General features: G+C 40.2%; 1 protein-coding gene across 2 annotated transcripts in view; it reads left to right on the top strand.

Annotated features, from left to right (window-relative positions):
- Positions 1-348: 348 nt before the first annotated feature.
- Positions 349-13,974, top strand: part of Themis (thymocyte selection associated) — a 182,957-nt gene continuing 169,331 nt past the window's right edge. For both annotated transcript variants that reach the window (XM_087911259.1, XM_087911258.1), the window contains exon 1: positions 349-721. In XM_087911259.1, coding sequence (XP_087767385.1) covers positions 631-721 — 91 coding nt within the window. In that variant the 5' untranslated portion in view covers positions 349-630. The remainder of the gene's footprint in view (positions 722-13,974) is intronic.

The following is a 13,974-nucleotide window of genomic DNA, read 5'->3' as shown; positions in this document are numbered from 1 at the left end:
GTTTCTAAAAACAGCTGACACAGGCCTCTTTTGTAATCAAGTTTAATATAAAAGCACCAAGAGTATGCAAATAAAACACCAAGCTAAACTCCAGATGCAGAGAGGTAATGAACTGATGTCATGCCACCCTTAAGGTGAGACACTGCTCCTGCCTTCTGGCCATGTGCAGTGGTCACACACCACAGGTGCCTGTTTCTTCACAGTCTCACCACCACTGTGGATGCACAGGCACTGGCAACTTGCCAACCTCATTACTTTGGGTGGTGTCAGTTCAGACAAACACACCCCACCCCCACACCTGCTTCAGTGTCAGAAGGAAATGAAGCCGCAAGAAGAAAAAGGGCTTTACCCACTCTGCCTCCTGCCTGTTCTCTACCGTCCCCTGCTCTAGTTGTTCCTCCTGAGCTTGACTGCAGTGTGACATCCTCTCTGCCCCAGGTAGAAAGTGTGAAGAGCAACCACCACGGACAAGTCCACCTAGGGTTGTTCTGCCCTGGTTTGGCTCCCCTTTGACATTCTGCCTGTTAGAAGGAGGAATTATGAGCAAAGAAAGCGACTGCAGACAATTGACATCCAGAAGCCACAAGTTTCTGTAAAAAATCAGATCTATTTACCAACCAAGACAGAGCCATGGCGGTATCGCTGGAAGAATTTGTTCACTCCCTTGATCTAAGGACCCTTCCCAGGGTCTTAGAAATCCAGTCAGGCATCTACTTTGAAGGTAAGCATTTGTCTACTTTTTTAATTTGCTGGAAAGTTCTTCTTCTTTTTTTTTTAAAGTCTCTTGGGAATTTGTGGGAGAGATTTTTAACAAAAAATACATGAAAGGCTGTGTATGTGGCCTAGCGTGGCGATTAGGTTCGAACCTCATTGTACCCACAAACACAAATCTTGAGTTTTCCAAAGAAAATGTGAGCACACATGCACGTGCACACATACACAAATGTAACAAACTGTTGAATAGTGAAGACCCAGCAGCTGGTGAAGGAGGGAGAAACTGAGGCTCTAGTTGATGGTGATGTCCAACTATGTGAATTGTGATCCTTTTTGATAAGAATTCAACAAGTCAACACATATGATGTGCTACTTCTGCCTACTCTTTGAATATAGTTACGATTGCGTTAAAAAAAAGGGGGGGAGGGAGAGTATAAAATGGCGTTCAAAAATCGGTATAAAGTGGGCATTTGTCAGATGTAGCAGGCAGTGGTGGCACATCTTTAATCCCAGCACTTGGAAGGCAAACGCAGGCCAGATGTCTGACTTCAAGGCTATCCTGGTCTAGAGAACAAATTTCAGGATGACCAGGGCAATACAGAGAAACCCTGTCTCAAAAAGCAAACAAACATCATAAAAGGATTTTGTTCCCTGTAATAATGCATGTTCTTCACTTGATCAGAATGGAACAGATTGAGCTATGATCAAGGGTTGGTTAGGTGTAACCAAAAAATGTCGTCGATACTTGTTTCTAGAGGAGAAAAGAACAGCTGAATTTGCTTTGCTTCACCCAAACTGAATGTGACATCAAAGCAAAGTTCTTACAAATAAGTACTGCCAAGTTCAGAAGGACTTCTAAGCGTGCCTTGCATTCATGCTCCTCTTTCTGTAGTGACCCCACTAAGCTCCTTAAATGGTGGCAAATTCTATGTAAAGATATACAAATTAGCACCCAATGACCACAAAATTCCTTTAAAACTCTGTGTTGAAGAGTTAAAGTTCACTGAAAATTATTGAAAACTAGGCTGGTGAATTTTGGTATAACTTACTGCTATAAGTAAAATCCCCAATATGTTTTCTAGCATTTTGAAGTTAGTTTGATTACATATAAGGCACTGAAAAACTGAAAAAAATTTTCTAGGTAGATATCTGTTTCTGCTTATAAGAACAGGAGAATTAAAACAAAACAAAGAATTGGGTCTACTGAAACTATTAGGAAATTAAAGAATGCTTGGCTTTCCCACTCACAACCTGTCCCTGACTTCCCATGGTTAGATTTCCAATTTTTTGACTTTGCAGGGTAGTAGAAATGCACAGCCATTCTGGTTTCCTTTTTTCATTTTAAGTACAGTAGTCAATCAGTTACATGGGGCATTAAACACTTGGTTTTAAAATGGGCATTTTGCAGCAGGTTTAGGTGGTACATGTCTTTAATCCCAGCACTCTGGAGGCAGAGGCAGGCAGATCTTTGAGTTTGTGGTCAGCCTGGTCTACAAAAATGTTCCAGTCCAGGGTTGCACAGAGAAACCCTGTCTCAAAGAGTAAACAAACAGCAACAACAAAGGAATTGATTTCCTTTGCTCTTCTAATGTATGTTCTGTACGTGATTGGAATGGAATAGGTTTGAGCTATGATCATGAGTTGGTTAATGTATGCAATGTATTTGGGAGTTTGGATGTTTTCAGTTTCCAGTGGGTTTATTAAGATGTATCCCTATCACAAATTAGGAAGCAATTATTCAGTTTTACCTTAAAAAAAAGGTTGACACATGCACACCATCATACCTCCAAACTCCCGAGTTTGTACTAGTCGCCCTCAGGGTTTACTCAAGTTTGTGAACTGCTATTTGGGATTAGGCCATCTTTCATCACATCTACTCCCTTTCACATCAGAATTTACACTTCTAAGACGTCCATCCATTGCTTCTCATCTCACAGTTAATGCTTTTAGGGCTTTACAGAAGAAGTCTTTCTGTATACCTATGAAGAATTTTTTTGTAACATCTTCACAGTTTCAGATTTTATATTTGGTCCTTCGTTTATTTTCAGGACGCATTGCTATGAGATGTACAGGGATCCATTTTTACATTTTTTTTTTTTTTACAAGTTAGGTCAGATTTCTCAGTACCATCAGATAATATGCTCACACGTGCATCCTTTGTCCTGGAAATAAATGCCTCTTCTGGTCTGTGAGTTGATGTTTTCATTATTTGTGCCCAGTCATTTGATTTTTTTGAATGACAGCTGAGAGATGAGTGTTAATATATGTTCAGGGTGCATCTGATTCCCTTGTTTTGGCTCCATATTCTAAAGCTGACTTTGCTGTTCAGGGACTTAAAGTACATTTAATAAATAACAACTGCTTCTCTAGGAAATCTAACGAAGAGATTTCTTAGAAATCTTGGTTTTATATATTAACTTAAAGAAGCAGTAAGTTGTTTCAGAAAAGAAACTTGATCCATTACTGTCTTCCTCCTTTATACTTTATACTACTATGCTATCACTTAATTAAAATGAATTTCCACAGTAAGTACATTCATGTAACAGTCACTCAAGATATAGAAAAATAGTGCTCTAGAAGACACATCTTAAATGCTTTTCAATTGTTATCTACTTTCTTCCCCAAATTAACCAATATTCCATGACTTTTGTTTATTTATAAACTTCATGTAAATGGAAAATTATAGTATGTACTCTTTTGCCTGGCTTACATGTATTGTAAAGTTTATCTATATTATTCTTTACAATTTATGTTTTGCTTTCCTCTCTTTTCTCTTTTTTTTCTCTTTTTCTGATTTTTCTTCTCTTTCTTTTTTTTCTTTCTCTCTTTCTCTCTCTCTCTCTCTCTCTCTCTCTCTCTCTCTCTCTCTCTCTCTTTTTCTCTCTCTCTTCCTTTCCTTCTTTCTCTCTTTCTTTTCTTATTTCAGTACTGGGGACCAAAACTAAGGCCTTATGCATGCTAGGCAAGTGCACTACCACTAGGCAATAGCCCCAACCCTCTTCTCACTTCTGTGATGCTTGAAGATTCTCTTTAGGACAATGGTTCCTGGGTCTGACTCATTTATATTAGGGTTTATAAATTTGTGTTAATGACTTGATGATATATATACATATATATATATATGTATATATATGTATATGATAATTAGTTTTCTGGTGTAAATACCTTCTCGTCTATGAAGTTTACCATTTGATTTTCTTAGGAATACCCATTCATGAGGGGAAGTTTTCAATTTTACTGTTAGAGTGATCCGTTTGCATTACAATTCTATTACATGTTGCTAAAAAATTTTTATTTGTTGTAAATTATGAAAATACTCTGTTAGTCTCTTGAAGTTCAATTATTTAGTCTTTGTATCTGTTGTCTGCCTGAAATCAATTGCTTTGTATACGCTATGACATGAGGGCCAAGATCTAGAGAGGGCTAATTAGTACAGCGACAGTGAAAGGAAAGAAAGTGAGAAAGCATCTTACTTTGTAACTCCGGCTGGACAGGAATCCTCTGTATGCACCAAGCTGGCACTGAACTCACAGATACCATCTGCTTTCCACGTGATAGCATTAGAGGGGTCCCACACCCTACCTGGTCGAAAAGCTCCCTTAGTTCATGCTGTATCGTGTTCCCTAGTCATAAACACTGTGTTTCAGACCAAGATTTCCTCTCGTGGCTTCTCTGCTTCTCCAGGCACAGTCACAGGGCTGTTTACTTTAACCTCATATTAAGACAGTGTATCAGTCTTAATGCATGCGGATCTGGAGCGTTACTGCACGCTCATCCTACATGATGCGTAAGAATATGCTGCAGGGCTGTGGTTCTCAAACTTGACTGCACGTTTGAAACATCTGACACGTCTTTAAGATTATCAGTGTCTGCTTGTCCCTTTACAAGTGCAGATTTAATTATGTAGGAGGTAAGGTGTCACTGTCCCGAGACGTCTCCCAGATGACTAGAAAGTGCAGCCAAACTGGAAGTGACTGCTGCGGAATAATGTGTTCTTATTCTTCAAGTTGGACTCTTTGAATGGTCATATACATTTTAGAATTCACTCGTCAACCTCCACAAAAGTCCTACCTGAATTCTGATGAGCAGTGTATATTTAGACAAGAATTAACATTCTTGAAAATCAATGAGGTTATGATCTATAAAATTCTGCTCTATGAACTGGATATGTCTCTCAAGTTACGTCTTTCTTTTTGGTAAGTAATGTTTGTAAAATTTTTTTGTATCTTCACTGTTTTGACATTTTTTCTGAGTAGTTTTTTCACATTGCTGTGTTAATGAATGGTATTTTAAGCAGCTGCAATTACACATACCCATAATCCCAGTAGTAGGGAGACTGAGGCCAAAGACTGAAGGCCATCCTGAGACAAATAGCCTCAGGCCAGCCTAAGATATAGGAACCCATCCCCAAAACACCAAGTCAAACACAAGCAAACAAACTGGGAATGCTTCCACATTTTCATTTTTGTTTGTTGTGTTTGCTGAATTTTAAGAAAATATGTCTCTAATAAAAATATGTCTTTTTAGATTATTGATTTTTTTTAGACACTTCAAATTTTGTAAGAACTTATTTCTCCTTCCCAGAACTGTACTTCATTTTTCCATTGAAATGCTGGTTAGTGTTTCTAGCAGAAAATGAAGCAAGGCTAACAGTGAGAGTCAAAACCCTATCACATTTACAGTCACAGAAAACACCCGTAACTCACCATTGAGGCTGTGCACTTTAGGTTACAGAACATTGTCTCCTTGTTAGCAATGGGTTTTTAAAATAAAATCCCCGAGTATGTGTTTTTATTAAATATTCCCCCTGTAGCTTGTATAATGATTCCATAAGTTTCTACATTGATTAATATCAAGCAAGGCTTTGCATATGCAGCATAATCAGATTAGTTAGATATTGCTGAATTGGTTTTTAATATTAAAACAACTTTGTATTTATTTTAGAGAACATTACTGACTTTAAATTTTTATTCTTTGTATAGTTGCCACCAGGATTCATGTAAGGTTGGATCGAGGATCAAACTTTGTTGTTGTTGTTTTGAGACAGGGTCTTGCTATGTAGTTCAAATGCGATCCTTCTGCCTTAGGCTCCTGAGCAGTGGGGTCATGGGCCTGTATTCTACAGCTGGCAAAATGACCCCTTGTCTGAGTTTCTCATGTCATTTTCCTTGTGATTCTGGGAAGTGAATCCACAACCTCATCCACACTAATCAACTACTCTGTAACTAAACTTGTGTGTGTGTGTGTGTGTGTGTGTGTGTGTGTGTGTGCGTTTGTGTGTTTGGTTTTTCGAGACAGGGTTTCTCTGTAGCTTTGAAGTCTGTCCTGGAACTAGCTCTAGTAGATCAGGCTGGCCTTGAAATCACAGAGATCTACCTGTCTCTGCCTTCCAAGTGCTGGGATTAAAGGCGTGTGCCACTACCGCCCTGCTTAACTGAACTTTTAGTTAGAAGTCTTTTCTTGTAAAGATTTGGAGAAAACTTGATGCCATTTCTTCTGTAACTATTTAGTAGAATTTCTAATACAGTAATTTTTTAAAAAAACTTTTATTGCTTCTTTGTGGATTTCACATCATGCATTCCTATCCTACCCATCTTCCCATTACCCTCATTTGCCCTTCACCTGGCAAACTCCCCCCAAAACCAAACAAAAATCAAAAACCAAACAAAGAAGCAAACAAAACAAAACAAAAACAAAAACAAACCAACAAAACAAAAAGCAAACAAGCAAAAAATAAGAATAGTCTTGTAGCTATGGTAGCTATAGCTCATCTTTTGTCCTTTCGTCTTTGTTTGCAATTGGTTTGAGGTCTCTGGCTACACTTTCCATATTGGGTCCTCACTAGGCTCCTCTTGGATGTTCTGTCACTGTCCTGTGTTGTGGAGATCCTACAACTTTGGATCTGTAGGTTTATTGCCTCCATATGCCCCAGTGAAATGGATGCTGGGGTGGGCCAAATCACAGCCCTTGTTCCGGGCCTGGCTGGTAGCTGGTCTGGTCCACTGGCCAATTTTCTCCATTATCTCCACCAGGGTGAGCTCTCCAGCACTGTATCAGCCAGCCCACCCAATGCAGCCTGAAGCAAGGAGTGGGATCAGCTCTCTTGCTATCAGGCCCTTGGGTCAGGCTCATCCACACTCACACCACCAAAGTCAGCTTCACTGTCTTTCCCAGGCAAGGTGCAGGGTCATTTCTGTCTCTGTCTCTCTGTCTCTGTCTCTGTCTCTGTCTCTCTCTCTCTCTCTCTCTCTCTCTCTCTCTCTCTCTCTCACTCGCTGTAGGGGGAGTGTGTGTGTGTTGGGGGCATGTCAGCTCTCCTCCTTTCAGGCCCTTAGGATTGACTCACCTTCATGCCCTCAAACAGGATCAGCTCAAGGCTGCTATCCTGGTCGGGTGCAGGGCCAACTCTCCTGTTGTTGCAGCTAGTGAGGGGCAGCGCTAGTTCATACACTCACCTGACCCAGGTTGGGGATATCATGCCTGTCTCAGGTAGCTGGCCAGGAGGGTGGGATGGGGTGTGGGAGTAGAAGGGAGGGCCTCTTTCTCTCACCCATTGCTACCATATGGCAGACTGGAGTGGGGAGAGTCGTGTCTCCTCCTCTCATGACTCTCAAGGCCTCAGGGTCAGGTCATCTGTGCCACTGCCAACAGGGTCAGTTCTAGTGTAGTACCCAGATGGGTTACCAGCTCTGCTCTTCCATTTGCTGCAGCCAGTGAGGGAATTCCAGGCCCAACATTCTAACTTGCTGTGGGTAGCGAGGGGGAGCATCTTTTCCTCATACATGCCGTCACATGGTTGGCAAGGGCAGAGCAGGGTCAGCTCTGCTATGCTCACTCTCTTAAGGTTGTGTCCCCTATAACAGTGTCAACTCTAGTGCTGCCCATGTGAGGTGCCAGTCTGTGGTGAGGGGTGAAGTCATCTTTCTTGGTTGCAGGGGCCAACACTCTTGTTCCGGTGATGGGCAGGGCCAGCTATCCCAGGGTCAGTAAGGGCAAGGCCAGATCACCTCAGCCTTTGGATTTCAACAAGCTTGGCTCCGATGATCTTTATGGCAACATGGACAATGGACATCAGTACAGACCCCAGTCACAACTGTACCACGGACTAAGTCCTCATGGCCCTTGGCAACAGCCCGGACCTGGGGAAGTAACGTCACCCAGATCCGTGTGATCCTTGTAGCACCATGGCCCTCCGACACTAACATGGTCTCAGGTGGCTGATCAGAGCCTGGTCATCTGGACCGCCCTCAGTGGTAAAAGGCACCAGGTACATCAACTCAGACCCCGGCTGTTGTAGAGCCACCAGACATGGCCCTTGGCAGCAGTCCTGGCCCCAATTGATGACACTATGGCCCTGGGTGACAGCACAGATCACTCAGATCACCATGGCCCTGGCTGCAGCACAGCCTCCAGACACACACATGACCAGAGGTTGCAGCCTACACCCTATGTATCCTGTGGCTTGTGGTGGCAACATGGGCCGTAGACGTCAATACAGACCCTGCTCATGCTAGGACCATGCCAATAAGGACATTTTAAGCAGGGACTTCTAAAAACTAATAATTTTAATTATGTTCTCAGTTCTTTAGCAAGGTCATCTGATCCAGGAATTTTTTTTTATTGAAAACAATGTCTAAAGAGATGACTCATTGATTCAGAAAACATAGTGCCCTTTAGAGGACCGAAGTTTGGTTCCCAGCACCCATGTCAGGTGGTTCATAACCACCTGAAATTCCAGGTCCAGAGGACCTGTCCCTGGCCTCTGTGGGCACCTGCACTCACAAGTAAATATCCCACAGTGTCTTATACACATTCGTATAATTAAAAATACTAAAATAAATCCTTTAAAAGGATCAAAATATAAAGCAATTTCTAGACCGTTTATTAGAGTTTAGAAAATGCCAGTATCATTGTCATCTTTCCTAAGACAGTTCCCAGAACATACTCACAAGCACACAAGTTCGTCTGTTTCTATAGTAACCCGATAACAATTTACTTCACTTTCCATATTCTTTTCCCAGTAAAATAGAAGATACAATGAAAGACTGTCAGCGTATTGAAGAATTCTCGTATGAATTCCAGCCGTGTATCTTTTTTTTTATTTTATTGGCTCACCTAAGTAGAGACTGATATCCTTAGAAGTCCTCAAGACTTGCTCTTGATCATAGCTATTTTTTGTGTTTCTTCTTACCTTTGTAGTAGAGGGCAGGGCTATCCCGGGAGTGGGAATCCTTGTCTTATCCTAGTCATAAAGAAAATCATCTAAAATCCTTTCATTAAGTTCTAAGCACTGGCATTTAATTTTTACTTAAAGAAATTCCCCTTTTCCATATTTTATAGGTATTTACATGATAAGTTGGTTTTAAAGTTAATGCTGTTTATCTTTAAACTGGAGAGATGGTTTGGTGGCTAAGAACACTGTCTGTTCTTTCAAAGGTCCTTAGTTCAATTCCCAGCAACCACATGATAAATTGTCTTTAAATATTTATCAGGGAAGTGCTTGAAGAGCTTTGGGTGAGAGCTTGTTATATGTGTGAGGCCATGTGTCAGGGCAGTTGGGGTGTCCCACTCTTTCCATAGGACAAGAGATGAAAGGGAAGAACCTTATTAGAGGGTCTCAGGGTCTCATTTGTTCATTGAAGGTAGCACATTGCAGATGGACCTGAGAAACAGTCCTCCTTTGAGACTGATGTCAATAGCTTCCTCATGGGTATTGTTAACAGCTTCGGTAACCTGGGTCTGGGACGCTCTCCTTAGTGGCTAGCATTCTCCTGGAATAGAAATCACTATTTAGAATCCTAAATTAGGACCAACAAGATGTCCTCCATCATCTCAGTAGACCATGGCTGGTCTCAGCACCACAGCCACAATCAGACTGTCCACTTTGTCCACTGAGCTATCAAGGCTCATTGTATTCTCTCTCTCTCTCTCTCTCTCTCTCTCTCTCTCTCTCTCTCTCTCTCTCTTTCTCTCTCTCTCTCTCTCCACATTTAACCATAATTAAATTAGCCAGTAGACATCTATTTTAGCTCTGTGTTAGCCTTATCTTTCTGAAATGAGCTCTGTAGATTTTACTCTTTTCTATTTTCTAAGGTAATGTTCCAAAAATTATTTTCTAACTTCTCTAACTTCTCGCAAAGTTGGTAGAACTCACGTGTAAGGACTCCCAAATATAGAGTTATTTGGAGAGAAATGAGTTTGGTTTTACTAAGAGTCTCTGGTGTTTGGTGTCTTTCATTGATTTCTGACCTAATTTTCTTTTTTTTCCTCCTCCTCCTCCTTTTTATTTTTTGTTTTTCTAGACAGGGTTTTTCTTTGTAGTCCTGACTGTCCTGGCACTCTATTTGTAGACTAGGCTGGCTCAGACTCATAGATCTGCCTCCTTCTGCTGCCCATGTGCTGGGATCAAAGGCGATCACCATGATTTTCTGCTCCTGAATCTCCATTTGCTTTCTTGGACTCTCTGATGCTCTGTGTTGAACTGCGTCATTTAAAATTATTACTTCCTTCTTGATAAATCTATTTAATATTAAAATGTATATCTAGGTACTTTTGTCACGTGACATTTTCAGATAGAACCCTGCCCTGTAGCCCAGTCTGAGACCAATCTCATCATCATTCTGCTCAGTTCCTTTTCATTATTTGAGAAAGAGCCAGGTAGGCCTTAGACTGGGTCCTCTTCCTTTAGTTTCCAGGCTACCTTGCTGCGATTACAAGCGTGAACGATCACTTTTGGGCTCACTATCTTAATTCTAATTACTATTTACTTTCTTTTAAATTCTGTGGCTATTTGTTGATTATTCATATGAGATTTAATTTAGCTATCTTTTGCTTTAAATTAGTTTTATTCTTTTTCATTGGAAAACAAGGTATTGTGGCCTTTTAATAGTCTGACTTTTCGTTTACTTTATGGTATGAAGTATGCCCTACTTTAAGACACAGAAGTTGAAATTGGAAGCAGCTGACAGGTGATATCATGTTCTGCGGTACTAGACTAAATTCTTTGAACTGAAAACCACCACGGTAACAGGAACCATGCTAGAACATTCTAACGGGCCCATTACTCATATTTGGAATGTACTCCTGTCCTACTAAGGTGAGGCAAAAGTGTAGGTTATAAACGCAGGACTCAGCTCCCTGGGTCAGTTCAATGTGAGCAATGTCCTTGACTTAACCCTGCAGCATTTGCCTTGGCCTCTGTCACGGGAGGATTGCCCTCACCCTGAAGGTTGGTAAGATAAGGTGAACACATTTAGATAGACAAGTAACTCATAGTTATCTTGAGAATCATAAAAACTATTATTACTACATAAATAGTGATATATGGCAAGGAAAACTTATTAGCCATTTCAAAACAAAAACAACAACAACAACAACAACAAAAAACCCATCACCACAACAACAAAAGCCCAGGCAATTTGAATCATACTGATTCCTACAGAACATAGACAAAGATAAAAAAAACAAAGCCAAAAAATGAAAAAAAAAAAAAACCACCCCAGTAACATTTAAGACATTAACAAAAACTCACTAAAAATCCTCAAAAATATGAGGCTAAAAACTCAAGAAAGTAAATTCTAGGGTGCCATAAACAAGGCTCAGTGTGAAGAGACTTGCTGCCTGGCTCATGCGGAGGACACAGGTTCGGTTCCCAGCACGCATCTGGCAGCTCATAGCTTACACAGTCTGTGTAAGTTCAGTTAAAGGAGGGGCCAACTCCCTCTTATCACTTCCTTGGCACCAAGGGCGTGTGTGACCCATAGACAGAAATGAATGCAGATCATTCGTACAAATAAAAAAAAATCTAAATACATTTAAAATATTTTAAACTTAAAAAATCTATATACCAAAAAAAAAAGAACCAAATTAAGAATGTGGAAGAGGATGAACTACAGATAAAAGCTATATCCACAACAGATGCAGTAGACAGGATGTAATATCCTGGCTTCCTAATTTCTGCCAGTATTGAGTTAAGTAAATTTAAAAATGTAAAAATTAGCAAAATTGGAGACTAGTTCTTATGCCACATAAGAGATTTTTACATTTTCCTTCATTGTGTGTGTATGAGTGTGCACTACTGACAAAATGGTCATGAAATGATAAATCATCATTTATCTTTTAAAAGTGAAAGGTACAAGAATGATTCATAAAACTCTGTGCAGGAAGCCAGTAGGGTGTGACACTCCCATAGTCCACGCTCAGCAGGCAAAAGCAGGAAGTAGGAAGATCTCAACTGGGAGGCCCTCCTGGGCTGCGTAGTGATACCTTGTATCGAAAACCAAAATGAAAAGCAACTAGGTTAGCCACACGTAGGCATGCATGAGCAGAACCAAGATGAGTCAGGTGATAGGTATATAAGCCTCACTGGCATTTTATGTGGCAATTAGGTAATCCAATTCTCATATAAAACGTGCACAAATACCAGACCTTTACAAATTAACTTCAAAACATAATTGCAAAGAATAAAAAGTAGTAACTAAATGAGAAGGTTTATTGAAAGATGTTTTATAGACAAATATTATGCTTGTATCAGCATGGGATACAGTGCACAAATTTTAAAAATTCATCATCAGAAATTATTGTTCATGAGGCCAGAATTACATATAGGAACAAAATGCAAAGCTCCTTTCTCTTTGGAGAAATTACACTTTTAAATGCATGTTAATAGAGCCATTGCGGCAGAAGGGCGAGGCATGCTTTTACCAGGGTGATCAGGACTCACCCCTTAACTTTATTCTTCCCACATATGAACAAGTCCTTACATTTCTATTCTCAGAATGTAGGTTGAAGTTTCCATGTCCCTTAAACCTCATCCAGGGCCCCAGCATTTTCCCCTTGGGGTAAGACATTTCTGATGAAATGCAATTTGAACAGGGGTCTGAATCCACGCAGAAAGCAAGCACTGCAAATATCTGGGGAAACCAGCTTCTTGTTGAGGACAGCAAGTACAGACTTGTGAAGAGCTTGCTTCATGTGGTTAACAAACAGGGCGGGGATGAGAGTAATGGGATTGAAGCAAAGCAGTTGAGGGGAGAGGTGCAGAAGACAAAGTTGGTTGACGCATGGGAGGCTTTACTCATTGATAACATAGCTTGGGGCAGAGGTGGCTGATGCAAACAGGGCTCCATGTAAGATGAGGCAGTCAGGAAAGATTTTCTGAAAAGCAGAGAAGATACAGGAGGATACTCCAGAAGATACTGGAGGGCAAGAGACATCAGGTCACATGTGCAACAATCTTCCTAATTCTAGTTTTACTTATCTTAGATAGCGATGGATTGCGCCCTACTGAAATGCTCGGGTTAGTGTGAGTGTTTCCTTCTTTATCTAATCTGAAATCTCCAACTCTCAAGCTTCTCTGTAGACATCTTGCATAGTGATTGTCTATCTTGTAATAAGTAGTTAGAGAACAACAATTCCAAAATTATCTTTACCATAGACACATCAACTATTTGGGGTTCAAGCCCTGTCTAATTATAACAAGTTATAGAAAGGTTAATCTCTGTAATCATTATCATCTTCAATTATTTGAAAGATAGTTTACAGTGAAGAAATAAAAAGGAGAAAAATGTCTTAATTTATTCTACTTTTGAATGTGTGGATGACTTGTCTTTTCGTACCCTTTTGGGATCATATGGTTTAGTTACACTGCTGACTATATGAGCTCTAGTTACTTCCATTTAGGAATGCATACTTCAAGAATCAATGAATAATTTCACATATTCTATCCTTGTAGACTTTGTAGACTGTTAAAATGGAACCCCCAAAGTTTTAGTTGCTAAGTAACTACAATTAAGAGAGACCCAGTCCTCATCTGCCTCTACTGAATATGCAGTACACTAAACTGCATGTCTTATTGCTGAAATCACTACTATTTTGAGGTTCTTTAGAAAATGCAACCTTTAACATAACCTAATCATTCTCACCAGAACAATGACACAATGTTATATTTATTATGATCGGGGTGAAGTCTTTATCAATTAAAAAGTAATTACACAATAGCATATTTGAATCACACATTGTCAAGGCTAGTCTCATTAAAGTTTTGCTAGAATTCTCTTCATGTCTTGTAAAACTCCTATATCACACATCCGTTTGGCTAAGCCACTTGTCTTTGAAGATTGCTAAACATACAATTTTCCCGTATCCTTTGTCTTCCATTTCCTGCTCTTGAGGTTTTACCAAAATACCTATCTCCTTCATGCATCCAGACTTTTAACGTCAGGGACCTCTTTCCATTCTATTTTTTCTGGCGTCTTTATT

Source organism: Myodes glareolus, chromosome 1 (assembly GCF_982192425.1).
Source record: "Myodes glareolus chromosome 1, mMyoGla1.1, whole genome shotgun sequence".
Lineage (NCBI taxonomy): Eukaryota > Metazoa > Chordata > Mammalia > Rodentia > Cricetidae > Myodes > Myodes glareolus.
This window is presented reverse-complemented; position numbering and strand designations above follow the sequence as displayed.